The sequence below is a fragment of the Gopherus flavomarginatus genome, chromosome 1, assembly GCF_025201925.1.
Source record: "Gopherus flavomarginatus isolate rGopFla2 chromosome 1, rGopFla2.mat.asm, whole genome shotgun sequence".
In the NCBI taxonomy this organism is placed as follows: Eukaryota; Metazoa; Chordata; order Testudines; family Testudinidae; genus Gopherus; species Gopherus flavomarginatus.
This window is the reverse complement of record NC_066617.1, coordinates 94017401-94044947: the sequence shown is the minus strand read 5'-3', so window position 1 is coordinate 94044947 and position 27547 is coordinate 94017401. Positions and strand designations below refer to the sequence as shown.

Here is a 27547-nt window from a genome sequence, read left to right as displayed (position 1 = left end):
TATGGGGTTCTGTAGGCCTGGAAGACAACTGATCTGCTGCAACTGCATTAATTCTTGGTTGATTCCCAGTGTCTACCACACAAAGGGCCTGAAATTGAGGCAGTGTCAATTCCAGGCTACAGCACTGAGTGGCTGTTGTCTGTGAGGGAGCGATCACTTCCGCCTGCCTAGGGAATCTAGAGAAGCTGAGAGAAGTGAGCTTGTGAGGAATCCCCCCCATCCCCTGGGGTTCCTCCTGCCATTTTTGAGGCAAATGGCTTGTTAAACTATAGTGATCAGCTCCAATTGATCCAGCTGCTGAGGCCACAGCTACTGAGGCCTGAGCTGCTGGAGCACCTCTCCACAAAGAGAGAGACATGCTATGCTCCCAGGAGTAAGAGGAAAACTCCCAGCTTAACCTAATACAATTTCTGACTGGTTCTCCCCTGAGAGGGAAGGTGTTTGGGGGATCACAAAGGGGATAAGTGATGCTGCCTTTGAGGGAAATGGATACATGGTAACTCGCTTTGGATCTTGAGCCATCTCTGTATAGTGCTCTCCCTCCACCGAGACACTTCAGACCTCCCCAGCCCCAAAGCATAGATCCCAAGGGAGTTAGGATGCAATTGGCTATTACCCCTGGCTGCGACATATGCACTTGTGATACAACATCCCCATTTGAGGGGGTTAACATTATGACACTACTTCTAGTTCCAGCAACAATGACTTCAGAGCAGATTTTCTGTGGGAAGCCATCTGTCAGCTGGAGAGCATGCTGTGTCGACTCAGCCACTCCACCCTCAGCTCAGCTCTACAAAACTCCAGATCCCTGACCCTGTAGACCTATAGTGAGGATTGTGCAATGGAGTCTCTGCTCTCCATGTTTGAGGGGATTTTGTGCCACCTTTTCTTTTCTTATACAGCACTTAGCAATGGGTAACATTTGGCCCACAGCTGGGAGAGATGGATGAGAAGCAACTGCAAGGACAGGCTTTAAGTCAGAGATTGCAATGATGACCTCTTCATCTATAACCCAATCCCTTAATTAGCCCTCTGGTGCTAATACCAACGCTTGCTCTCTAGCCATATCTCTAGTCACTGGTGGCTCTAATTTAAAATTTTAGGTGGAGGCAGTGTAAGCCAAATACTGCTGGGAATCTTGGGGGCTGTGTTCCTCTGTGGAAACTTATGAAGTCTAGATGGGAAAATGCATTATCCTTGGGCATGTTAGAAAGCAATGGGGCAATTTCAAGTTTGTATTTTTAATCTTTCTGAGGAGGGTGGTGTCCTAACAGCAGAACCTCCATTGTTTCTGTCACCTTGCCCAGAAATTTACCTATAGTGGTGATAACTAGCCCCCTCCCTCATCCAGAACCATAACCCTCTTGCTTTTTTAGAGTCTCCTCCCTCTCCCTGATCAACAGCTACATGTGGTCAGGAAACAGGGAGAAGGAGAAAAATTGTGACACTTTGGAAATATTCCTTTTTGTTTTTTGTCAGACACGTTTTTGTGAGATTTTCCATCCACCTCTACCAGCAACTCAAGTCAGATTTATCATAGGAGAAAATGTCCCTCTATCTGTTATTGTCCTCTCTTTCCTCCACCATCCCCCCTCTTCTCTGAGTGCTGAGTTAGCGAAGCACTCGAGCATTTGGCCAATTGAAATGCTGGGTTGATTAAGCACTAAGGAGCATTGTGCCAGGCAGAAAGCTGGACTGGCTTGAACAATCATAGCCCTCTCGTTTTGAGGCGAGGTTGCCCCCTCCTCCTGCTGCTGTTGTAATAAAAATGCATGAAATTGCTCAAGACTAATTATTACCTGCACAGACAACTAGCTTCTGCTGTTTGATTTGAGGATGAGGATGCGTGTGTACGTGTGCGGGGAGGCACTGTTAATTGAGATTTAAACTGAGACTGAGACTTTTAAAAACCTATCTTATTTTATCCTATTCATATTTACACAATGCACCAATGCTTTGGTTGGTGTGGATCTCATAGCTTCGCCGCAGTGGAAACGGAGATTTCCTATCTCAGACATTGGGGTAGAACAACCTGCGGGACGTTTGGCTGTACAGTACTGTAGTTTAAGATGTCTGACCCATAATACCTGAATGTGTTTCAAATCATCAAGGTTAGGATGGCAAGGACTTGTTCAGTTATGTCACTCCTCCCCCTCCCATGTGTCAGTACAATCCTAAACAAGTCCTTTTCCTCCTTGATATATACACCCTTTAAATGCTAGCAGATTTATTATCTTCCATCTCTTAGGTGTCACTTAGCCAAGTGATACATTTTTTAGCTCTTTCAATATTTTCTCGAGTCAGGGTCTGTGTACTCTATAGCTAGGGCCCTACCAAATTCATGGTCCATTTTGGTCAATTTCACAGTCATAGGATTTAAAAATCATAAAATTCATGGTTTCAGATATTTACATCTGAAATGTCACAGTATCGTAGCTGTGGGGGTCCCTACCCAAAATGAGTTCATGGGGGGTCATGAAGTTATAATGTGCGTGTGTGGGGGTCATGGTATTGCCACTCATACTTCTGTGCTGCTGCCTTCTTTACAGGCTGGCAGCCAGAGAGCAGCTGCTGGCTGGGTGCCCAGCTCTGAAGGCAGCACCACTGCCAGCAGCAGCGGGGAAGTAAGGATCGCAATACCATACTATACCACCCTCACGTCTGCATTGCTGCTGGCAGCAACTCTGCCTTCAGAACTGGGCTCCCAGCCAGCAGCCATGGAGCTTCGTGAAGCTGGGGGAGATTCCTGGAGATGGGTCTGACCTGACGTCAGGAGCAGCCCGTGCAGAGGAAGAAGAAGTCCTGTCCCACCCCAGCCCATCCAGGACTAGCACCTGGAGCCCCAGTCGTAGTAGGAGCTCCTGGTTGGGGTGCCCTCAACCCTGCCCCTCCCTGACTCCAGACCCATTACTTGGGAGTTAAAGGGGCTTTGGGCTGGCTGTGTGGGTGAGTGGGACAAGTGACCAGGGGCCCTGGGTGGTCACCCACTCACCCACCTGTAAGGCCAGCCCTGCCCCCACAAATATTGATGCCCTCCCATACCATGCCACTCTCACTTCGGTGCTGCAGCTGGTGGCGATGCTGCCTTCAGAACTGGGCTCCCGGCCAGCAGCTGCCACTCTCCAGCCACATAACTCTGTGAAATCTGGTCTCCCCTACAATAGCCAGATTTCATGGGGGAGAGCAGATTTCACGGTCCGTGACACATTGTTCACGGCCGTGAATTTGGAAGGGCCCTATCTATGGCTAAGTCCCTCAGTTCTGTGAGTCTTTGGTAGAAATTATGGAAATTCTGTAGCAGCTTTAGATAAATTTCTGAAAAGGAGGATTTTATTGAATTTAATATGAAGATGCATAATACAATCAGTGTAGCTCCCTGTGTTGTTTTTATATTAAATTTATTTTAAGATTTATCTCTAGTTTCAGTGTTCAATATGCAATACATTGGCATCTTCAGGTTTCAGAGTTAACAGTCCATTACAATGAAATGTCTCAGAGCTATTTGTTCAGGCTGTCTTCAAACTCAGATGTCACTGCATTAGTTTACATTTGGGTCACGTTTTCATGTTTTTTTTCCCCCATAACCATCAAGGCTAGAAATGTATCTTTTTAAAGAAAGATGAGATTTTTGTGGCAAAGAGTGAATTCTGACTAGTTCCAGCCACAGAATACATGGGACACAAATAAGGACTTTGGTTATTTTTGGTTGTTCTCTGACTTGCTTTCAAGTTGCTATTATTTTTCTGCTTTTTTGAGATGCTCAGAACTGCATGCAGTGTTCTAGGAGTGGTGTTAACACTACTTTTAAAAATGGAGAGAGAATTTGGTGGGATAACTGACCTCACTGTTGTTTAAATATCATAGCTCAGTGGCTCTCAACTACTTTCCAGACTATTGTACCCCTTTCAGGAGTCTGATTTTGTCTTGTGTACCCCCAAGTTTCACCTCACTTAAAAACTACTTTCTTACAAGATCAGACATAAAAATACAAAAGTGTCACAGCCACACTATTACTGAAAATTTGCTGACTTTCTCATTTTTACCATATAATTATAAACTAAATCAATCGGAATATAAATATTGTACTTACAGCTCAGTGTATAGTTTATAGAGGGGTATAAACAAGTCATTGTCTGTATGAAATTTTAGTTTATACTGACTTTGCTAATGCTTTTTATGTAGTCTGTTGTAAAACTAGGCAAATATCTAGATGAGTTGATATCTAGATGAGTACTATACCTTGGAAGACCTCTGTGTACCTTGAGGGGTATGCATACTCCTCGTTGCGAACCACTGCCATAGCTTACAGAGGGTTAAGGGACAACACAAGATCAGGTCTGGAAAGTGAACCAAGCAGGTTACGGCTGACTACTGGAATAGGCTTTTCTTTCCAGCATTACTCAGCTATGGAATATTCTGCTAAAGGAGACACAGTGGAAGCAGATAATCAAAAACATTCTTAAGAAAAGAATGGATGGATGATTTAGCTGGGACCTCTGCTGAAAAGCAGCTTTGCCTGCCAGACAGTAGGAGGATGGTTTTGGTAGAGATCTGCTCTTCACTCTATTCTAAATTTGTGTACGTCCTGAGGTAAAGTTTTAGGGCATTTATTGGTTTATTGTGTGCAATGGATTCCCTCCGACCTAGAACACCTGTATATCTCCTGAAGGACCTCTGTTCTAATTCTTCAGGCTTGCTGGGAAGAGGCAAGGCCAGTGCTTCATTCTTAAAACTGGCTGTGGATGGTCCACCTTATTGTCACATGAATCTCTGCTCATGTGGTAGAACTCCAGCATTTAATTCTACCATTTTTTAGGGGCTCAATCCTATGCAATTGAAGTCAATGGGAGTTTTACCTTGATTTTAAAGAACATAAGATCAGTCCATAAATGAAATTACTTTGGAAATGTTTCCTTCATTCCTTTCCAACATGGATTGGGGAAAAGCAGGGATGTAAAATTACACTGGACCATTGACAAATTTCAAGTCTGATGTATTGTGAACTGCCCTAATGGGAAACACTGTCACTGCGCCATTGGCTGACTAGGATTTGTAGAAAAGCTCTTTCTAAAGATCACTTTTTGGGGTTTTAAAATTGATTCATTTTAATTTTTCTTTCATGCAAAGGCCTGAGCATGGTAAGAAAGGCAACCTAATACAGGTGGAGGGATAAGAAAAACACCACCAATAGAAATAGCATTTATTCTGTTCCTGTGATCTCATCTACACTGAATCCATTCATCCTTCTCTTCCAGGATTACTTCTAATATTCCAAACCCCTAAGAGCTTCAAATAGCCACCATCAAAAAGAAAACAAGAACAACCAACATAAAATATTTTCTTTCCCTCCCCCTTGGTATTTGCCCAGCTCTGTTGTTAACAATAATAATCCTTGAACCTTGTTGTAACACAGAGGTTCTTTGGCAAAGGATCCCCTGTTCTTAGAAAACATCTCTCACTCGGGACCTGACAAACTCACTACACCAAACACATATCTTACAGGATATTTATCCATGAAGAGTAACATGTACAGCATCTACAGAAAGCTCGTAACTTGTTGAGATTCATAATCCTTGTGAGATGTATGTATAGGTAGTATTTAAGGAATAATTTATTTATATTGAAAAGTATACTTTATGAACTCAGAGTAAAAATTAGTCGCCAGGTGTAATGTGATGACCCATTGAAGCATTAGGGCATTACCCCTCCCTAGTCAGCTGGCAAGGTAATGCGAGAGTACGACTGTATACCCTTGCAACATCCCAGAAATCATCAAAGACAATTCCAAATGACCAAAACCACTCAGAGGTTAAATGGAACATTATAGCAGGCAGGAGATTGCCCTGACTATGAATAAAGACAAAAAATTGTTTCAGTATAACAGAGTGTAGGGAAATACCCTCTGTATTCATTCACTGAGGAAAGCCCTTAAGAAGCAGGGGGCTTTCATGAACATTTGGATTCTGGCTCTGCAACAGACTGAACTTTGTGAGGAAAGGTAACTACTGATAAGTGTAGACCCGGGTTCACATTTTTTGATTTGTTTGATGTTGTAACCATTTGCTTCCATCACTTTTTCTCACTTCCAGTTATTTTATTTAAGAAAAAATAAATACGTTACTTTCATTTTATGGTAAGCACTCACAAGAGCTGTGGGTTACAGGAGTGGTGGTTTAAGTTAAAACTGGTAAATTGGAGTACATGGGGTGCAGAGCACCTGAAATTCCTGAGGGCAGCCATGGTCAGGGACTGGATATCACAGGGGAATGATGTGCAAGAACTGGGGGTTTGAGTGCATCTATTGTTACCCTGAAAGGCAAAGTTAGGGCTGGCATAACCCAGAGGAAAGGGTGCTTGGTTGGCTGAAAGGCAGGTGATGCCAGAGAGCTGACATTCAGCTTCCACAAGAAAGCCTCCCTCTTTCAGGAGGCAGGAGATAACAAGGTGGCTCACAGTCCTTGGTGTCCTGAGAACTCTCACACCTGCCCGAAACACAAAGAAAAGAGGTGTATAGCCTATCTGCTCTTTTCCTCCACTCGTTGGAGTTGGCCATGAACTTGTTTTTTTATTTTCTTTGACCCCCTTCTTGTTTTTTCTCTCTTTTTCATTCTGTTCTAGGATGAGTCATCCATGTTCTTCCAGTTTGGCCCATCAATAGAACAGCAAGCCTCTGTCATGCTCAACATCATGGAAGAATATGATTGGTACATCTTCTCCATTGTCACTACCTACTTCCCTGGCTACCAGGACTTCGTCAACAAGATCCGCAGCACCATTGAGAACAGCTTCGTGGGCTGGGAGCTGGAGGAGGTCCTCTTGCTGGACATGTCCCTGGATGATGGAGACTCAAAGATCCAAAACCAGCTCAAGAAGCTCCAGAGCCCTGTTATACTCCTTTACTGCACCAAGGAAGAGGCCACCTACATCTTTGAGGTGGCCAACTCTGTGGGTCTGACAGGCTATGCTTACACATGGATCGTGCCCAGCCTGGTGGCAGGGGATACAGACACAGTGCCATCTGAGTTCCCCACTGGCCTCATCTCTGTGTCATACGATGAGTGGGACTATGGCCTTCCTGCCAGGGTAAGGGATGGGATAGCCATAATCACCACGGCTGCTTCTGACATGCTGTCTGAGCACAGCTTCATCCCTGAGCCCAAGAGCAGCTGTTACAACACCCAGGAGAAACGAATCTACCAGTCCAACATGCTGAACAGGTAAGGGGAATGGGTGCGAAGTGGGGGTTACAAGCAGGCATCTGAAAAACACTTCTGAAGTTTGTGGCATTTAGGAGACCAGTAGGGAGAGCAACCCAAGATTGTATTAATTGGAAGCTGAGCAAATGGAAGGTTTTTAATGGTCTGGCCAGTTCTGAGATGGTTCATGTCCTTTCATGCTGCCACTTCAACAGCTCTTGGTGGTGCTGGTATGAAAGTCAATACAGAACAGGAGCCAGAGCACCCAGGAGGTGGATGAACAGTGACTGCATAGTGCAAAAGTCTGTGTGCACGTTTCCAAGGATGAAAGATTCCATGTGTGTGTGACAAGAATGGATCCTATGGTTCTTAACAGTGTCTTTGCATAAAAGAGTATATAATGCACACCCACTCAGAGAGCTGCTCTGTCCCCTTCTAATAATGGCTGGGGAACGCATAAAGGCTGATAAAAACTTGTCTAACAGACTTGGGTCTTCTAGCCCAACCTCTGGATGCTCATGTATTTAGACCCAGAAGGTCCTGGGTTTGACCCCCCCTCCACTGCCAACAATGCACACAGTGGTCCAGGTAATGAGCAATATTTCTATTAGGTATTTATATGGCCCCCATTACTGTAGTTTCTGAGTGCCTCACAATCTTGAATGTATTCATCCTACCCATACCCCTATGAGCTAGGGAAGTATTATCCCCATTTACAAATGGGAAGCGCATAGAGAGGGGCTATGTGACTTGCCTCAGGTCACTCAGAATGTCTGTGGTGGAGCAGGGTGTTGAATCTCAGTCTCCTGAATCCCCAGGCTAGTACCCATAGCACTGGATTTCCTTCCTCTTCCCATCTCTGCCCCTCAGAGCGTCAGTATGTTATACCAGTCCAGGGAAGGAAACCTGAATTGAGAAGTGATGCAAAATCCTCATCTGGCTTAATGGATTCTGGAGGGTTGGGTTGTCATGCTCTAGTGACTTGCTGCTCAGTCTGTGCATATAGACATCCTTGGTCGGGCCTATTGCTGCTGGTGGACAAGGGTGGGAGGAATCCAGCTTACACTCTCCAAAGGGGGTCTCCACAAAGTGCATGCATTTTTGTCATTTGCTTTGATGTAAATATCATGGCACAGTGCAAATAAGGTAGGTCAATCAAGTGTTGTCACTGGGTGGTCTGCATGCTCTGATTCATCAGGTACAATTTGTACCAGATGTCAAAGTCTGCATAGAGCAGGTTTGTAGTGTGTTTCTGGGACAATCAGGGCTTGATTTTTCAGAGGTGATGAACATTTACAGATCTCATTGACTTTAGCTATAGTGTGTGCTTCTGAAAAATCTGGCCCTTACTGACTATGGCAGGTACTTCATTGTAATTGCTGATCAAATTGCATGTCACTTATCCAAAGCCTTTTGGTTCTGCCACAATTCCTAGTTCACACTGGTAAAGAACCACTTACTGACATCCCTTAAGTCCCTGCATTCGGATCATACTAGGATCAAATGCAAATAGGACAGGAGCCCCCTTGTTCATGTGTAAAGAGGAATGGAGGGTCTTCTCCAGTTAGTTCAGGTAGAAGGATAAATAAGGAAGTTTCCTTACTGGACAGTATCATTAAATCATAGAAAAACATCAAGAGAGAAAAGATCTCCCTTCGCATGCTGACCACCCCTGCAGCCATCCTCCTCCGTGTCAATATAGGATTGTTTCCTTCACTGCTTTGCCCAGTGCAGGTTTCTATTGCCCACGTAATGGGATCTTAAGGAAAAAGCCTTCTCTCTGTCTCCCTATTTTTTTAACTATTCTTCCATTTCCTAATTCCCTTTTGTCTGCACACTCCTTGACCATGGTGCCAGTTCACATTGTCTAACTTCCTCTTCTTAATCTCTTCCAGTCTGGCTTCTGCCTGCTCTGCTCCTGTGAAAACTACTTTGACTATGGTCATTAGCAGCCTCCTCCCGAGCTCAGTCTTCCCTATTCTTCTGTATTTCTTCTCTATTCTTCTTCTGAGTGATGCAATAGGGAAAGTTTTAAATCTAATGCATACAAAGTTACCAACCACAGCATTAAGGTAAAGCTTCTTGGTCTACATTTTCAAGTGACTAGTAATTTTCGGTTCCCAGCTGGATTCACCTTAAAGAGGCCTGATTTTCAGAAATTGCTGAGCCCCAGGCTTTGGAAAATCAATTGTCTTTAATATGTATCAAGTTGGACACCCCAAAATGGTGGCAGCTAAAATCACTAGTCACAGATGAAAATGCAGACCTCTTCTTCTGGCCTTCAATGTGCCTAGTGATTTTAGCTGCCGCTGTTTTTGTCTAGTATCAGAGGGGTAGCTGTGTTAGTCTGGATCTGTAAAAGCAGAAAAGAGTCCTGTGGCACCTTATAGACTAACAGACGTGAGTATTCACCCACAAAAGCTCGTGCTGCAATACGTCTGTTAGTCTATAAGGTGCCAGAGGACTCTTTGCTGTTTTTGTCTAGTGTTCTCTTATAGCTAACACATACTCTGCTAATTTTGATATCCCATTCTTCCATTTCTCCCGCAATCATCTCCAGACTCTGTTCTATGCATCAATATTTTGGTGCCCTCTTTGAGACACTGTCAAAAAGCCTGATTTTCAGAGGGAGGGTGCAAGCTCAGCCTTTCCTTAAAATTGGGCCCCTTTATAGTGTCTTAAGTTAGGCACCTAAGACCTTGAAGTCACTTTTTAAAATCTTGGCCATAAATATCTGAAGGTACCATATGCCTTTGTTGCCTCAACTCAAAAGATATGTGAATGTGCGAAAAAAGGAGGCGAGAGACCTTGTATGCCCCCCAATTCTCACACACTTAGAGCCTGATCCAAAGTATACTGAAGTCAATGGAAGTCCTCCCATTACTTTAATGGGCTTTGGTTCAGGCCTTTACATTTTACTGCCTTCAACCCGACTTACCAGGCACTAAACTTTGAGCAAATGCTTAACAGCTTTGTTTAGCTGGGCCCTAAAGTCTACCAACCTGTTCATTTTTCATGGGTACCAGATAGTAAATAAAAATGTATTTTTCTAGTTGCTTTCATCTCAATGGATCCTATAGTAGTTATACACTATATACAATACAATATATAGGAGCAATATATGAATGGATTTAGAAGGTTGGAAATGCTTGGGATTGGACTGCAATTTTCCAGAATACTAACTGCAGGGTGTCAATGGACCCCTACAGTACTATATGAAGCCATCTGCAGCTTGCAGTTACCCCCAATATGCCTAGGCAGAGTGGAGAAATATATATACATGAGCATGATGGGTGGGGGTTATCTACAAACTTTGCATGATCTGCTAATACACCAGGATCAACTGATAGCCATGGAGTTGGTATTTCAGAAACTGCTGTCTAAGCCAAAGTAGGTCCCAATTGCTTCAAATCCATAGCTGGGAGGTAACACGATGAAGGAATTTTCCCGTTCTATCCTAGAAAGAATGACACATCAAGCTAAAGAAAAGTTTAATTTAGTTCATCTTAAGCACATTATGAGTTAAGGCTATGAATTAGTCATTTCCCAGGGTCTGTGCTTGAATCCTGACCACTGCTAGCCAATCTATTTTTGGGATGTACATGTAGCTCAGGATGCAGCCAAAATCAAATATTCTCTGTTTCTGTTGGCTCCATTAGTAGTCAATAGAATGGGGCAAATAATGGGGAAAAGGTATCTGAACAGTTTAGAGAATTAGAAACAGTATTTTGGTTCATCGTGTTCTGTCACTCCCTTTAAGTTCACTGTTGCAAACATTTGTGCAAGCAAAATTTTGTGTGAATGAATGTCCGTATGCAGAGTGCATCAGAAAAAGGATGGGCTCTCATCCGGACTCTTTCTTTCACCTTTTATGGTGCTAATAGTAGTAGTAGTCTCATATAGAAACTGTAGTTTCCTGTCTACTTTGAAGCTGATGCTTCTTTGAGGTAGATTAGGGATGTGGGTCTTTGATCCTGATTAGTAGATCATGCAGATTTCTTCCTAAAAATAACTACTGGTGAATAGCTCTACTAGTTAAATAGGGAAATGGCACTCTGAGAAATATTTGTCCCACATATTATAATGGTCATTTTCTACATGTGGGGAGATTTTTCTCCTATAGATCTTTTTGTTCCTCTCTGAGAGGTTGCTCTGGAGATAGCCTCAAATGCTTAGCTTCCTGATGGAGTGTTGGAATGCCACACTAGTGAAAAGAGCTCTTCTATCAGCAAATGAGTGTAGTACACCAAAATGCATAAACATGTCTTGTATGGGTGGTGCAAGTGAATTACGTAGTGGGAACATCAGTCCACCTGGTGAAGTAGCCAACTGTACTACCAACATGTACACAGTCTAAGTTTTGCTTGAAGGGACTGGGCCCAATGAATTGGTTGATATTTGGATTATGTGATATTTAGATTCAGGGTCCACATAGAAACTGAACATTAGGACCTCCAAATCCAAATATTAAACTTTTTTCCCATTCATTCCTATTAGTGCCCAGGGCCTGTTCAGTTTCTCTCTTAGCATCATGGAGAGGGTATCTGGGCACGGGTCTGGAGATCCAGAGTTGCCAGTCTAGGAAGGTTACATCTGATGAGATAAAGCCCTAAATGGGATGGGATCAAGTTATCTGAGAGATCTCCTCTATCCTTCTGCCATAGTACACCAGCTGAGATCACCAGAAGTGAGGAGAGGGAGCTTCCTGAAGGGCATATTCCGTGAAAGGCCCTCAGTTTTGGAACTCATTTAGGGTGACCAGCTGTCCTGATTTTATAGGGACAGTCCTGATTTTGGGGGCTTTTTTTTATATGGGCTCCTATTACCTCCCACCCCTTGTCCCAATTTTTCACACTTACTATCTGGTCACCCTAAACTCGCTCCCCATTTTGTCTGCCAGAGCCAGATTTGTTAACCTTCCGGATATGCTGCAAGCCTATCTATTCTCTCTCTTCTCTAAGGCTGCTGGGGAGGAAGTGGACTAGGGTGGATATATTTATGGGAGTCCTTTGTTTCTTGTGACTCTAATGTATGAGATAGTTGCCCAGGATGGACGCGTATAGTTAGATTTTGGAAATGTGAATGAATGAATGAATAAATAAATAACACAGGCATTCTTGAGGCTGGAGCTTGGGGATGAATCATGGGAAAAATATTATTTCTGGGACACATGGTTTCACAAGCAGAAGCTTGTTCTTTTTGTATGGTTGCTTATGATCACTGGGCAGTATACACTGTATTCTTATTATAGAGACTTCCATGAGACATGGGCTGTTTCTACTGACTGGTTGCTGTCAAGGCTGCTTGTGAATGCTGGTCCATTACTACTAGTTTGTTGTTGTAGGGTTACTAATGAGTTCTAGACTGATTTGCTTTAATAGTCTCTCATTTAGCACCAGTCTGCACACATCACTTTTCATTTTAATAAAGAGAGTACTGAAGCATTTGCTTTGGAATGAAACCCAAACATGGGATTACACTGACTGTGCAAAGAGATGTAACAAAAAGAGGGAAAAGGCAGATTCAATTTCCCACCCTCTAAAAACATCTGGTAAACCGGACTGGTGTGTGTGGGGTGTACCTTTGATACCTCTACATGTGGGTGACATGAACTCTTGTCTCTGGAACCTCCCAAGCCAAGTAGTTCAGAAATTTATTGGGAACCTAAGTAAACAGTTTGGAAATTCTGTCTGAAACAACTCAAACTGAACTCAATTCTTGTAGAGTCATATTTCCCTATTGGCAATTAGGAACAGGTTGGGGATGGTTGGTTGGATGCAGATCTTAAGAATCAGTGATCAGAGGAAGTACTTGAAATAAGCATGTACTCATGAATTTCTTCACTGGATAAGAATATAGACAGTTGGGATCCAGATGTCTCTCCCTTAGAGTATAATAGAGTTAATGACCTGTGTCCTTTGGGATCTTGTTTCAACCCTGTTCTCTGGAAGCAGAGAACTGGTCGTAACCTTCCTGGACCAGCCAGTTTGAGTCAGCACCCCGGAGAGCTCTTGTGGTAGCAGGATTTATGGCACATGCCCTGAATTGACTGGAATTCGTTCTCATTGCTAGAGACTGCATTGTGGCTAAGTGTAGGCAGGACAGTAACAGTTGGATGTTTCTTGAGGGTACTGACAGTGCTCAAAATGTGTGTATGGGGGGTTGGGTTAGAAAGGGATCAGAGACTTTTTCACAATAAATAAAAATAAAATAAAGTAAAATAAAATAAAACAAAACTCTAGCTGTGTCGCTGAGAGGAGCACTTCAGCACTGCCTTTTAAAGTTGCTTCTCCCAGATTATGATAGACCCACTGGTTCCTGACATGTATATCATGCCACTTGTGGTGAAATGGAGGGCATCACATTCATACCATTTCTTCCCTTAGACTTTTGTGGCTAAAAACACTGAGCCAAATTAATATTTGGTGGAAATTCCTGGAACTCAGTTAATTTACACTAGGGTTGAATTTGGCCCATTCATTCTCAAATGGTCGGAGGGATACCCACAGCTAGGAGAGACCACTCATTTAGTCAGTTCTTATTGGAGGTTTCACTTTTCTTTTTAACCCAGTCTTGGATACACCAAATGATATTTGCCCCCTTCCCCACTCCGATTGTGGTGTTTTCCTATACACATCACCGTGTTGGCTTTACTCAGGGCTTCTCTTATATAGCCCCTATGGTGCTCTCCTGTGTAACTATACATGTTGGATTGCCAGCCCTGGGGAGACTAGGGTCCCTATGTATATAACATACACACCCTGGCATGGTGCTCTCCTTTTTAGCCTGCCCTCCAATCCCTACCCCCTGACACAGAGTTCTCCTGCATCCCCCCTCTTACCCCATCTTCCAAAATTAGAAAAGATACTCTGTGCCAGATTCAACCCAGGAACAATCACTTCCTTTAATTTTAATGGGAGTCATGCCAGCTTGTCCCAGGGCTGAATTTGATCCTATGTCTTTCAGGAGTTCAGAGCAGGGGTCTGGGGTGGAGGCTGGAGGAGGAGTTGAGATGAAGAGGACGTGTCTGGGACTTCTTGTTTTGTGGGGCTAGATTGCGAACCCCTTGTTCACAAATGTGCATGCTTACTCACACAAACAGTCCCATTGAAGTCAGTGAGGCTACACACATGAATAACTGCTCACTGATTGCATGGAGTGTTATACAGTCTAGTCCTTAGATAGCAGAACTGCTCACCATGGGGGGAGGGGTGACTGAGGATGGGCCACATGGAGGCACTGAGCTTCGGACTTCATCCTTAGCCACTGGAATGAAGAAGGCACTTGGGGATGTGATGTTTAAATCAGAGGCAAAGGGAGATTTTGGGGGAAAGGGAGGGTGCTGGAGCATGATTATCACTTGACCTCTTAAAGCCTCTGAGCCGGGATCTCGTTAGCAATTCATTATGTTCCTAGCAGTTGGCAAGTCCGGCTGCCCTCAGGCTGGCACCAGATTCCTGTGCCATGCTGGCTGGTTGCACGTGGGGTGACTGCTGTTGACAGATTAGAGATCTCTGCTGTTGAAATCTGTTCACTCCTGTCGTGTTTCCAGCAGCAGCCGTAGCAGCCGGCTGGGGGCTGCCCAGTGCCTTCCATGTCACTCATGGGCTCTCTCCATTTCTTTGTCATTGTCTCCCCCTGTCCTCTCATGCTCGCACTCTCTTTCTGTCTCTATAGAGCCTTGGGAAATGGTTTGCTTCCTTCCTTTTGATTTTATTTTCCCTGTTCTTAACTGTACGGGTTTCCTTTGCCCCTGCCTTGCTTGTCTATTTCTCAGAGGGAGTTCACTTCTGGTCAAAGGTGCTGGATTAGCAGCCATGGGACCTAAAGTCCCCTTTTTATGCACAGAGCAGGTGCAGCATGGGAGAAAATCATTCCGATGGATGGTCAGAGCAGAGTCGGCTTCTACAGCCCTCTGTCCCATCACCGAGGCGTATCCTTCCTGCCCCGTCTCAGGCCCTGTATTTGGATGGTTGCTAGGTTACGTTTTCAGGTTTTGAAGGATTCTGAAGAATGCTCTATAATGGTACCAAACACACATGCAAAGCCACAGCATCCCATCCCTCTCCCAACAAAGCCACCACTGGCCTGACTTAAAAACATCACTGCAGAATGATCTGCCACAAGCTACTCTCCTCCCTGTGTCCTGTTATGCTGTCTAGGGGAGCCATGTGAAGTTTTTTCCATTAAAGTGTGTTAGGGCAGCCCTGGGGGCTGAAGCCCTCTATTTGCTCTCAGGAAGTGTACAGCCTGGGCAGCAACAGTACAAGCTTTCTGCCCATCTACCGCTTTTAGCAATGTGCCTTAACTCTGCACTGTAGGGATTATCGCTGGGGGAGGGAGGAGGACTTCAGTGTGTCTGTACCATTCAGTTCTTGGTCTTTCTGCTAACACTGCTTGAAAGAGAAGAAAATACTATCAATTGTGATATTGGGGTTTGTGCTGTGGATATCTCTCCATTCAGAACCAGACTGAGACTCACTCAAGTTATTTCCCATAAACTACCCAGGAGGGAATGAATTTTGGTTTCTACCAACAGTAGCCAGATTAGTAAAATTTCCATTTCCCATTTCCAGCCCCCTGAGCCATCCAGTGCTCCAGAATCAAGTCCTTTTACTGCTAATACCCTGGAACTTTAACATTGGCGGTAAGGTGGGAAACACCTCCTTTCCTTCAGTTGAGTGACTTCCTGATTATTATTTTATCATATTTGGGCTCTATGCATCAGGTACCTACAAATAAATGATTAGCTATTTACAGGCTTATAATTAGATTCATTAAAGAACATATGCACTTTCTGGTTTTTTAAATTGAAATATTTTTTCCCCTAGACTTAATGTTCTTACTATCTTTCAAGTTTTAAAAATAGGAACTGCTGGGTTGCCATGGCTCCCCGTGCAACTCTGAAGCAGCTTTCCCTTCCCTTTGATGCAGTTTCACTTCAAAATGTGGTTTGACAAGACACCAGCTCAGTGCGTCCCCTAGTGGCTCAGTCCTGAGGGGAGGCTCTGATAATATTCATGATCATTAAAAGATCCTGTGGTACTTCTTGCAAAGAGTTGAGGTGTTAACCCTGACGTGTCCTGGCCAAATTTTCATTTGATTAATGATATTGTGCCATTCTAAATTCTCCCCTGCAGTTTCAGTTGGGATACATCATTCTTTTCCAGTTCCTATCCTGAACTCTTGTGTAATGTTGCTGAACCCTGTTAAACAGCTGGCATATTCCTCTTCAAAGGCACTTGCAATTCAGTGGGATATGAGTGTGTGAACTGATTCCTGCTTTATGGCCCCAGTTCAACAAAGCACTTCTGCCCATGCTTAAAATTAAGCATGCACTTAAGGTCTTTTCTGAATCAAGGCTTATAGCAACACAGTGTAGAAGCTGCAGATAACCTTCTGAAGGCCATTCCCTTCCAAATCCCTGCTTTACGGATGGTTTTGAACCAAAACCCAGGGTCCAAACATCCCCAAACTTTGAAAGTATGTAGCTCAGTCTATGGACCAAGATCCAATGTAATGGCCAAATTTTCTCTCTCTAATGGGCTGAACTGAACTCTGGATTTAAACATCCCCTCAACTTTGGGAAATTTCACAGTCCAGAGTCTGCAGTTCACATCCATCTCTACTGGCCTATTTTCAAGCAGCTAGAGCTTTCTCAATACATTTTGTTTCAGGCTGCAACTTCTCATGTACATTCTCAGCCCAAAGGGGAATGTTTCGGAAAATCTGAGCAAAAAAACAGTTCTCCAATTTTGAGTTATGAGAGCGTGAAATAAATGCATTTGTTCTGCTTTCAAATAATTATTCAGCATAAATAACTCAAAAATGGCTTCCTTTTCAAACTTCAACCTTAGTGTATATGTAATGCTCAAACTAAGGTTGGAAAAATTTGATTTTGGAAATAGTTATTACCATTTGAAGACAATGTGCATTGCCTTACCATAGGATTTTTAAATTTTGCACTATACAGGTGTCACGGAGTGTGGGGGAGTCCGGCCCTGCACCCCTCTTCCTGGGACCCACAGTGACTCTCGGCCAGCCAGTAAAACAGAAGGTTTATTGGACAACAGGAACACAGGTTACAGCAGAGCTTGCAGGCACAGTCAGGACCCCTCCACCGAGTCCTTCTGGGCTTTCAGGGTGCTTGGATCCTAGCTAGGATACCCTGAATTCCGCCCACACAGCCCCAAGCCCAAACTCAAACTGCTTCCCTCCTGCCACCCCCTTCCTTTGTCCCCTTCCCGGGCAAAGGTGTTGACCTTTCCCCTCCCTTACCTAGCTCAGGTTACAGGCTCTGGCCTCGTCCATCTCCTAAAGTCCTCCCCTGCTCTCCCACTCCCCACACAGACAGTCCCTACTGCATCACATCTCTCCCCCCTTCGAGACTGAACTGAGCGGGGTCACTCTGCCCAGTGACCTGGGGAAGTTCAGGGTCCCCTCTCCGGGACAACGCATCCGCTGTCAGGTTGGCACTTCCCTTCACATGGACCACGTCCATGTCATAGTCCTGCAGGAGCAGGCTCCACCTCAGGAGCTTGGCGTTGGCTCCTTTCATCTGGTGCAGCCAGGTCAGGGGAGAGTGGTCGGTGTACACGGTGAAGTGTCGCCCAAAGAGATATGGCTCTAGCTTCTTAAGGGCCCACACCATGGCCAGGCATTCCTTCTCGATGGCCGCGTAGCTTTGTTCCCGGGGTAGCAGCTTCTTACTCAGGTACACGATGGGGTGTCTCTCCCCCTTTTCATCCTCCTGCATTAACACCGCCCCCAGTCCCGTGTCTGAGGCATCGGTGAACACCATAAAGGGTTTGTCAAAATCTGGGTTTGCCAGAACTGAGTCGCTAACCAGAGCCTCCTTCAGCGCCCGGAAAGCCTCCTGGCACTGCTCAGTCCAGATCACCTTGTCTGGCTTCCCCTTTTTGCACAGTTCAGTGATGGGGCTGGCTATGGCACTGAAGTGGGGCACGAACCTTCGATAGTACCCCGCCATCCCAATAAAGGCCTGGACCTGCTTTTTGGTTTGGGGAGCAGGCCAGTCTCTGATCACCTCCACCTTGGCTGGTTCTGGCTTCAGGCAGCCGCTCCCCACCCGATGGCCCAGGTAAGATACTTCAGCCATCCCCACCTTGCACTTCTCAGCCTTTACTGTTAACCCAGCCTTTCGGAGTCGGTCCAGGACTTGTTTAACCTGGGACACGTGGTCCTCCCAGGTCTGGCTGAAGACGCAGATGTCGTCAATATACGCCACGGCAAAACTCTCCATCCCCCTCAGTAGCTGATCCACCAGGCGCTGGAAGGTGGCCGGCGCTCCCTTGAGGCCGAAGGGCAGGGTCAAAAACTCATAGAGCCCCAGAGGGGTGATAAAGGCCGATTTCAGCCTGGCATCTGCGTCCAGCGGCACTTGCCAGTAGCCTTTGGTAAGATCCATAGTGGTGAGGTACCGAGCACCTCCCAGCTTGTCTAGGAGCTCGTCAGGCCTGGGCATAGGGTAGGCATCAGATACGGTGATGGCATTGAGCTTTCGATAGTCCACACAGAACCGGATTGACCCATCCTTCTTGGGAACCAGCACTACTGGCGAGGCCCAAGGGCTGGAAGACGGCTGGATCACCCCCAAAGCCAGCATGTCCCTGACCTCTCTTTCAAGATCCTGGGCAGTTTTACCAGTGACCCGAAAAGGGGAGCATCTTATAGGGGGGTGTGACCCCGTCTCCACCCGGTGGACAGTCAAATTAGTGCGTCCAGGCTGGTTGGAAAACAGCTGTCGGTACAGATGCAGCACCCCTCTGATCTCAGCGTGCTGGCCCGGGGTCAGTTGCTCAGAGAGGGAAATCGCCTCCAGGGGGGAACCAGCTTTTGTCCCAGGGAATAGATCCACTAAGGGGTCATCTCCCTGCCCCTCCCAATGTCCACACACGGCCAACACCACATTCCCCCTGTCATAGTATGGTTTCATCATGTTCACATGGTACACCCGACGGTGATGTGCCCGGTTTGACAGCTCCACCACATAGTTTACCTCATTCAGTTGCTTGATAACCTTGAAGGGCCCTTCCCAGGCGGCCTGGAGTTTGTTTCTCCTCACGGGGATAAGAACCATCACCTGATCCCCGGTGGCGAAGGCACGGGCTCGTGCTGTGCGGTCATACCAGACCTTCTGCCTCCTCTGGGCTCGGGCCAGATTCTCCCTGGCCAGGCCCATGAGCTCGGCCAGTCTTTCCCGGAAGGTCAGGACATACTCCACCACTGACTCTCCCTCGGGAGAGGCCTTCCCCTCCCATTCGTCCCTCATCAGGTCTAGGGGCCCCCTCACCCGCCTTCCATACAACAGTTCGAAAGGTGAAAACCCGGTAGATTCCTGGGGTACCTCCCTGTACGCAAACAGCAGGTGAGGTAAGTACTTGTCCCAATCTTGCGGATGCTGGTTCATAAATGTTTTTAGCATCATCTTCAGCGTCCCGTTGAACCTTTCTACCAGCCCGTTGGACTGGGGGTGATACGCTGAGGCCCAGTTGTGCTGGACCCCACATTTCTGCCATAAGGACCGGAGCAGGGCCGACATGAAGTTGGACCCCTGGTCCGTTAAGACCTCCTTGGGGAACCCCACCCGGCTGAAAATTGTCAGCAGCGCATCTGCCACTGTGTCTGCTTCGATAGAGGACAAGGCCACCGCCTCGGGGTAGCGAGTGGCAAAATCCACCACCACCAGGATGTATTTCTTCCCTGACCGGGTCATCTTGCTGAGAGGTCCCACTATGTCCAGGGCCACCTTCTGGAAAGGTTCTTCTATGATGGGTAAAGGCCTCAAAGCCGCTTTCCCCTTGTCCCGGGCCTTCCCCACCCTCTGGCAGGGGTCACAGGATTGGCAGTACTGTCGGACATGGGTAAAGACCCCAGGCCAGTAAAAGTTCTGTAGCAGCCTCTGCCTGGTGCGCCGGATTCCCTGGTGCCCTGCGAGAGGGATGTCATGGGCCAGGTACAACAGCTTGTGACGGAACTTCTGGGGAACCACCAGCTGCCTCCTGATCCCCCATGACTCTACTTCCCCTGGGGGAGCCCATTCTCGGTACAGGAACCCCTTCTCCCACAGGAACCTCTCCTTGCAACCTCTCCTCATGGTCTGTACCGCACTAAGGTCAGCCCGGTCCCTGTGCTTCCGCAAGGAGGGATCTTTCTGCAACTCGGCCTGGAACTCAGCAGCTGGGACAGGAATGGGGACCGGCTCTCTCTTGCTGGCTGGGTCTGAGGCCGCAGCCTCTCTGCACCGTGCCCCTGGGCGTTCCCCGCTCCCTGAGTTAGGGTCCTGCACCTCAGGTCGAGTACCTTCCCCGTTTTCGGGGTGCAGTGCCCTTTGCCGACTCTGACTACGAGTCACGACCAGGGCACTCTGGGTGTTACTAGGCCAGTCCTCAAGGTCCCCTCCCATTAACACGTCAGTGGGCAAATATTGGTGTATCCCCACATCTTTGGGGCCCTCCTTGGCCCCCCATTTCAGGTGTACCCTTGCCACGGGTACCTTGAATGGGGTCCCACCCACGCCCATCAGGGTCAGGTAGGTGTCGGGCACCATCCGATCTGAGGCCACCACCTCGGGCCGGGCCAGCGTCACCTCTGCGCCCGTGTCCCAGTACCCAGTGACCTTCCTCCCATCCACTTCCAGGGAAACCATGCACTCTTTCCGGAGGGGCAGCCCCGCGCCCACCCGGTAAACCAAAAACCCGGAACCGGGAGCATCCATAGATGGTATGTTGCCAACCCCCCTTTCCTGGGAATGTAGCCCCTCCTCCGATTGGGTTTTTACCCAGTCCACCCTCTGCGGGTTGGGTCTGCTTGGTCTGTCCCTGAGCTTGGGGCACTGGGCCCGTATGTGACCTCGTTGGCCACAGCGATAGCAGCCCATATCTCGTGGGTCCCCTTGAGTGGGTCGGAGGGACCTGCCGCTGGATGTTCCCCTTTTGGGGGGGTTCTCCATAGGCCCCCTTTGGGAGGTCCCATGTTGACTCTCTCTCTGCGTTGAGGCAGGCCTGCTCCTTCGAGACTCCTCCCTGCCATCCCCTGCCCGACTGTCCACAAATTGGTCGGCCAGCTGGCCTGCATGCTGCGGGTTCTCCGGCTTCTGGTCCATCAACCACAGCCTCAAGTCGGACGGGCACTGCTCGTACAGGTGCTCCAGTATGAATAGGTCAAGCAGGTCCTCTTTAGTTTGGGCCCCAGCTGTCCACTTGCGGGCATACCCCTGCGCCCGGTTGACCAGTTGTAGGTATGTGACCTCACGGGTTTTACGCTGGCTCCGGAACTTTTTCCGGTACATCTCAGGAGTCAGCCCAAACTCGCGGAGCAGGGCCTGTTTGAACAGTTCGTAGTCCCCTGCCTCCGCCCCTTTCAGTCGGCTGTACACCTCCACGGCTGTGGAGTCCAGTAAGGGGGTGAGAACTGCGATCCTGTCTGCAGGGTCAACCCTGTGCAGCTCGCAGGCATTCTCAAAGGCCGTCAGGAAGGTATCTATGTCCTCCCCCTCCTTACGCCGGGGCAGCAAGTGCTTATCAAAGCTCTTTGTAGGCTTGGGTCCCCCCTCACTCACCGCAGCCGGGGCCTCACTGCTCCTCAGCTGGGCCAGGTCCAGCTCATGTTTACGCTGTTTCTCCTTCTCCTCCCACTCACGCTGGCGCTGGTTCTCCTCATGTTCACGCTGTTTCGCCTTCTCCTCCAGCTCTCGCCTCTTTAACTCGAGCTCCTCCCGTCTCAGCTCCCTTTCATATTCCAGCCGCATCCGCTCCACGGATGCCGAGCGTTGCCGGGAGGATCCCCTGCTGTGGGGTGGGCTTCGCCGGGCGGATCCCCTGCTGGCCGGGGGTGTCACGGTGCCCTCGGTATACACTGGGCTCCTCCCTGCCCTTCCTCTACGCCTAGGAAGGGGGGGTCTCGGGAAGCCCTCGTCCGCCGGCTGACCACTCCCAGCGGGGACAGACACTGGTGCCTGCGCTGCATCTACCCGGCTGCTTCCCTCAGAGACAGGGCTCCGTTCATTCATGCGGTCTCCCTGCTCCAGTTGGGCAATCAGCTGGTCCTTGCTGAGCCTCCCTGGGTGCAGCCCCCTCTGCTTACACAGCTCCACCAGGTCACACTTGCGCTGCTTGGCATACATCTTCCTGCTGGCCACTCACAGGCCGGGGTGCTCGCCGCTCCCCACGGTTTCCAGGGGGACCCCTAGTGCACCAGCCCTTCATGAGGTCACCACCTCTCTGCCAGGGTCGAGCTTCAGACTCCTCCGCCCCTGGGACCGCTCGCTGCAATCCCCCGGGGGACCCTGTTACTGCAAAGTCCTTCTCACTGGGCACACACTCCCAGGGGTTAACCACCCCTTTGTTTTACTGCTCCCCAGTCACTTACTGCAGGAAGCGCCGTCCACGGGGTGCAGTATATCCCACCGCTGCCACCAGTTGTCACGGAGTGTGGGGGAGTCCGGCCCTGCACCCCTCTTCCTGGGACCCACAGTGACTCTCGGCCAGCCAGTAAAACAGAAGGTTTATTGGACAACAGGAACACAGGTTACAGCAGAGCTTGCAGGCACAGTCAGGACCCCTCCACCGAGTCCTTCTGGGCTTTCAGGGTGCTTGGATCCTAGCTAGGATACCCTGAATTCCGCCCACACAGCCCCAAGCCCAAACTCAAACTGCTTCCCTCCTGCCACCCCCTTCCTTTGTCCCCTTCCCGGGCAAAGGTGTTGACCTTTCCCCTCCCTTACCTAGCTCAGGTTACAGGCTCTGGCCTCGTCCATCTCCTAAAGTCCTCCCCTGCTCTCCCACTCCCCACACAGACAGTCCCTACTGCATCCCAACAGGTACTGTGTGGTATATTTTAAAAAACATTTGCTTGAACAATGCTATTGAATTCTGATATTACCTGTTATCTGAAATGTGGATAAAATTGTAAAATAAAAATCAGCATTAACAGAACTCCATTTTATCATCTAATCCACCATCCTCTCACCTATCATGTAATATCTATTTTGATTTAAATAATAAAAATGTGCCTAGACAAGGCTGCAGGTGCCTTAACACGTAATTAATATTAAAACGTAACCCCAGCAGCATTAAGGAATCATTCAGGCAGAACTCTTCCTGCCAACCACCTACAAAAAAGCTCTTTTCTACTCCTATTAAGACATTCCTTAGCATATTGTATCACGTCAAAAAGGCCCCCGCACCTGTCTTGGTCAATTGAGCAAAGATCACAAGATGAGGGAAGCTCATCTCTGCAGGAATATGCTATGGAAAATGTTTGAAAGGCAAAGTTTGTAAATTACAGTTGGCATTTCTGAGCCTCTGGAAGGTGGCTGCCAAGTTGAAGCGGTTAATAATCGATGAGATAGGCGGTCTGGGTGAAGCCTGGAAACCATTGCCAAACTGTAACGCAACTTCCTATCTGCGTTAATTGTGGGTTAGCAATTATTAAAAACATGAATGCTGAATATTTAGTGTATTTGTTTTAATATAAAATGTTACAGTTTTCTGTATGGTTTCTAAAGCTGTATTAAAATGAGATGGAAGCAAGTTTCTAGTGTTGGACCCATGATATTGCTAATGTCATAAATGAAAGATGGCTGCCTCTATCAGGAGTGTCAGTGCCTTACGTTTATTTGTGATAGACAATAGTATTTTATTTTTACATCTTTTATCTGTAATTCCAAATCACTTTACCAACTACAAAGAGATAACTTAATTTATCATTGAAATTCAGCCTTGTTGGGGTGAAATATTACAGCTGTTTAACAATACACCCAAGGAAGCAAAGACAAATACCACATCCCATAGAAAGTTCAGAGAGAATTTAGATTGGCAGAGTGTAATTGCCAGAGGTGGTCTTTGACCAAGGCAGCAGGGATCTTTAACGACCACAAGAGATTAGTGGCAGGAAATTATGACACTCGTACTTCTGGTATGACTATACACAGCAGACCACAAGCAGTTCTAGAAATGTTCTCAGAGAAGAGCTGATATCGTTTCCTAAGTACTGTTAAATGAGGTACAGAAAATGAGCTGATTCTACTAGTACCTGACTTTTGATGAAGGAGGCACAGGGGTGGAATCATCATGGCATATCACAGTAGCACCTGCAAGAGGAAATGTATAGGAAGTGTGGTTGTTCTGCAGCTGGGGAAAAAGCAGCTGATCCATGAAGAGAGAGAGAGAGAGAGAGAGCGAGAACTGCAATGAAACAATACAGGTCTGTCAGTGGATATGGCCACAGATAACTGCAGCCACATGAGTAGCAGGGGAGGGGTTTATTTGCAGGCAACAAAACTCATGACGCTTGTGCAACTGCTTTGAGCAGGGGGTTGGACTAGATGATCTCCTGACGTCCCTTCCAACCCTGATACTCTATGATTCTATGGCAGGATAAAGGTCAAAAAAGGGACATGTTTTTCACAGAATTTTTGCTAAAAATTATCCCTTTCCCCCTCTTGTTTTGGACCAGGTCTGCCTGTACCCCCCAAATACCGTGGATGTGTGTGTGTCAGGGATACACATGCAGTCAGCAAACACTGTCCACTCATCTCCAAGAAATGCTATATGCGAAGGTAACGTCATGTAAGAGCCATGAGGCAAACATGCACTGGAGGCATGTATAACCACAAGAAATGCCCTCCAGGTGATTTGCATGGATAACCACTGTTTCCTGATGCATCCAACAGGAGAGATAGGGAATGGGGAGAGCTCAAGCAAACACATGGTTGTGAGTCACAAAGTCACTGGTTAGGCCAAGAATAAATATGCTCACCAGCAATACAGCTGTTCTGGGGGACCACAGAGCCACCAGGGTGGAAGGTATAGATGCCAAGGAGATCACAGCCAAAGGTGTTTTTGCATAGATCAAAACGCCTAGAGGCTGCTCTGCATTGTGCACTGCTTGATCCTTTGCCAGATATGCACAGTTGAGGGAGCATATGGCATTATGGTTTCCCCCTGACCATTTCCTCTTTGCCTGAGATCATTACCCCTGTGTTCACTGAATTCTGTGGACATACAACCCCACCCTGTTTCCATTGAGTTAAAGAGAGCACAGCAGTGCCAGGCTTTTTGTGCTCTTTACACCATTCCACTCAATTTTTCTCATCTCTTCCCTTACATGTGGTGTAATGGATGGGATTATTTTGGGCCCGTATTTGCCGATATATATCAGGGTGTAATTCTTTGCTGTGAGGGGGCTTCTTGCCTTTTGGACATGCACGTTTATTGGACTGAGTGAATAAGTGTAATATAGACAGAACAGAGTTGAATGTTACCTGATGCTTTAAAAAGATGTTAGAGAGCTACAAGAAATGTTACTTTTTTGATTGGTTAGGGAGAAATGTTTACTTACATATTTATATTTATTTCTGTAAGTGATTTTTCACTGAAAGCTCAAGTATGAATTGGTTAAGGAGTGAGCTTAGGAAGGCTGTGGAATTGGTTAGGGAAAGTTTATGATAATGCCATGAAATTGATTAAGAAGAAGTTTTGGCAGAGCTAGATAACTGACTGAGGAGAGGGTGCGGCGCTGGCAGTGCCATATTTGTGTTGTCACCAATGGGTGACACTGGAGGTGCCATGTAACTCATTAAGTAGTGTGTTTAGTAATAAAAATAATGCCATGAAGGCTGTTTTTTTAAAGAAGGGGTTTTAGAGCAAAGGGAGTGAAGGAGCACGAGGGTGGGGTGCAGGGCCTTGACTTGGAAGTGATCTCAGTGCCTAAGACAGAGGTCCGTGCTAGTATCCATTTTGAATCTAGATGGTTTTCACTATGACTCATGTGTCTCGTTGTGTTTTTTTCCCTTCCGAATCTTCCATGCCTCATGAACTCAGGGAAGGATGTTGCGTCTCCACACTCAGCTGCCCCAGCCATTAGTCCGCAAAGTGGAAGTGTGTCAGGAAGGCCCTGACAGAGGAGACAGTAAAAAAGGGAGAATGGGGATGAATTGCTGAAGGAGGAGTGTCTCGAAGAACTAAATCACCATTAGTGCAGGCTTAGGGCCCCAAAAAGGGAATGCTGAGATAATATGGGTCTCTGCAGATGCCCCATTCCTTATATGGTGATGGCTATGGACAGTATTGCATCTTTGTGCCACAATGTTGTGCTAATATGATGGCTTTAATTCAGAGCCCAGCTTTTCCACTTGTGTAAATTGGTGTATATTCATTGGGATCAGTAGAGCTGATGATCTGGCCTATAAACATTATGATTAAATTGGGCGGTGGGGTAGAGTAGAATTCCTAAAGCCTTTCACTACTGTCAACCGAGAAGAAGTGAAAACTCAGTAGTGGAAATGTACCATGTTTCTGACAGAAGCTTCTTCTGGATGCTTCACAAAGGATTACAAAGAGAAGTGCTATTATTAGTTATTAATTCTTTGTATTATAGTAGCACCTAAGGGCCCCAATGGGCTATATTGTTATGGACCCTGTACAAACATATATCGAGGAACAGTCCTTGTCCCAAAGAGGTTACTATCTAAATCTGAGAGGAACTGGGATGCGTGACTGGTTTAGGAGGCAAAATCAACCGGGGATGCTATAAAATTCACATAGCCTTCAGTTACAGTGCTTTGGGCTGCGATATTTGGATGGGAGACCACTGAGGGCAATCCAGATGCTGCAAAAAGAGAAGGAGATGACTCAGTATTGCAGGTGATGCTATGGCTTTTAAGTGAGCCAATGCTGCACTGTAGAGTGGGGTGGGGTGGGGTGGGGGAGTGCTGTTTGTCAGTAACTATGCATGCCTCACACAGGATACCTTGGCAAAACACATGGACTTAGGCAATGGCACTGGAACACTTTTTATAGTGAGGGTGCTGAAAGCCAGCTAAGGAAACTGTAAAGCAGTGTTCCCCAAACTTTTTACCTCATGCCCCCCCTTACTCCTGTCCCTATCCCCTGCCCCCCAGAGCTGTAGCTCCGGGAGGCGGGGACATGGACAGAAGTAAGAGGGCTGAGGCTGGGTCACAGCTCAGAGGGGGCGCGGGGCCAGGAGCGGAGTCCCAGGCATGGGGCTGGGAGCCAGAGCCAGCAGCCAGGGCTGAGAGCAGAGCCCCGGGCACAGGGCTGGGAACTGGTGCCAGTGTCTGGGACCCTAGGAGTGAGCTGGGGGTGCTGCAGCATTCCCTACTCCTAGTTCCTGTGACTATGGTGTTAAGATAAGCAACATGTGCTCAAATGGGGGGAAGTGTGAAAGGATTGGGGAGGTACAAGCAGGGAGGGGAGAAGTGAGGTCTTCCAGTCTGTCAACAGCTGTTGGTTATCCTAGAGGAGCAGGCATTGAACCATTATGAAAGAGATTTGGGTTGGTGGGAGGAACCATGAGATACTGGTTCA

At 47.0% G+C, this 27547-nt stretch overlaps 1 protein-coding gene across 4 annotated transcripts in view; it reads left to right on the top strand.

The window, feature by feature from the left end:
* Positions 1-27547, top strand: part of GRIN2B (glutamate ionotropic receptor NMDA type subunit 2B) — a 333110-nt gene that overhangs the window by 140622 nt on the left and 164941 nt on the right. For all 4 annotated transcript variants that reach the window (XM_050953765.1, XM_050953735.1, XM_050953745.1 and 1 more), the window contains exon 4: positions 6619-7217. In XM_050953765.1, the coding sequence (XP_050809722.1) occupies positions 6619-7217 (599 nt within the window). The remainder of the gene's footprint in view (positions 1-6618; positions 7218-27547) is intronic.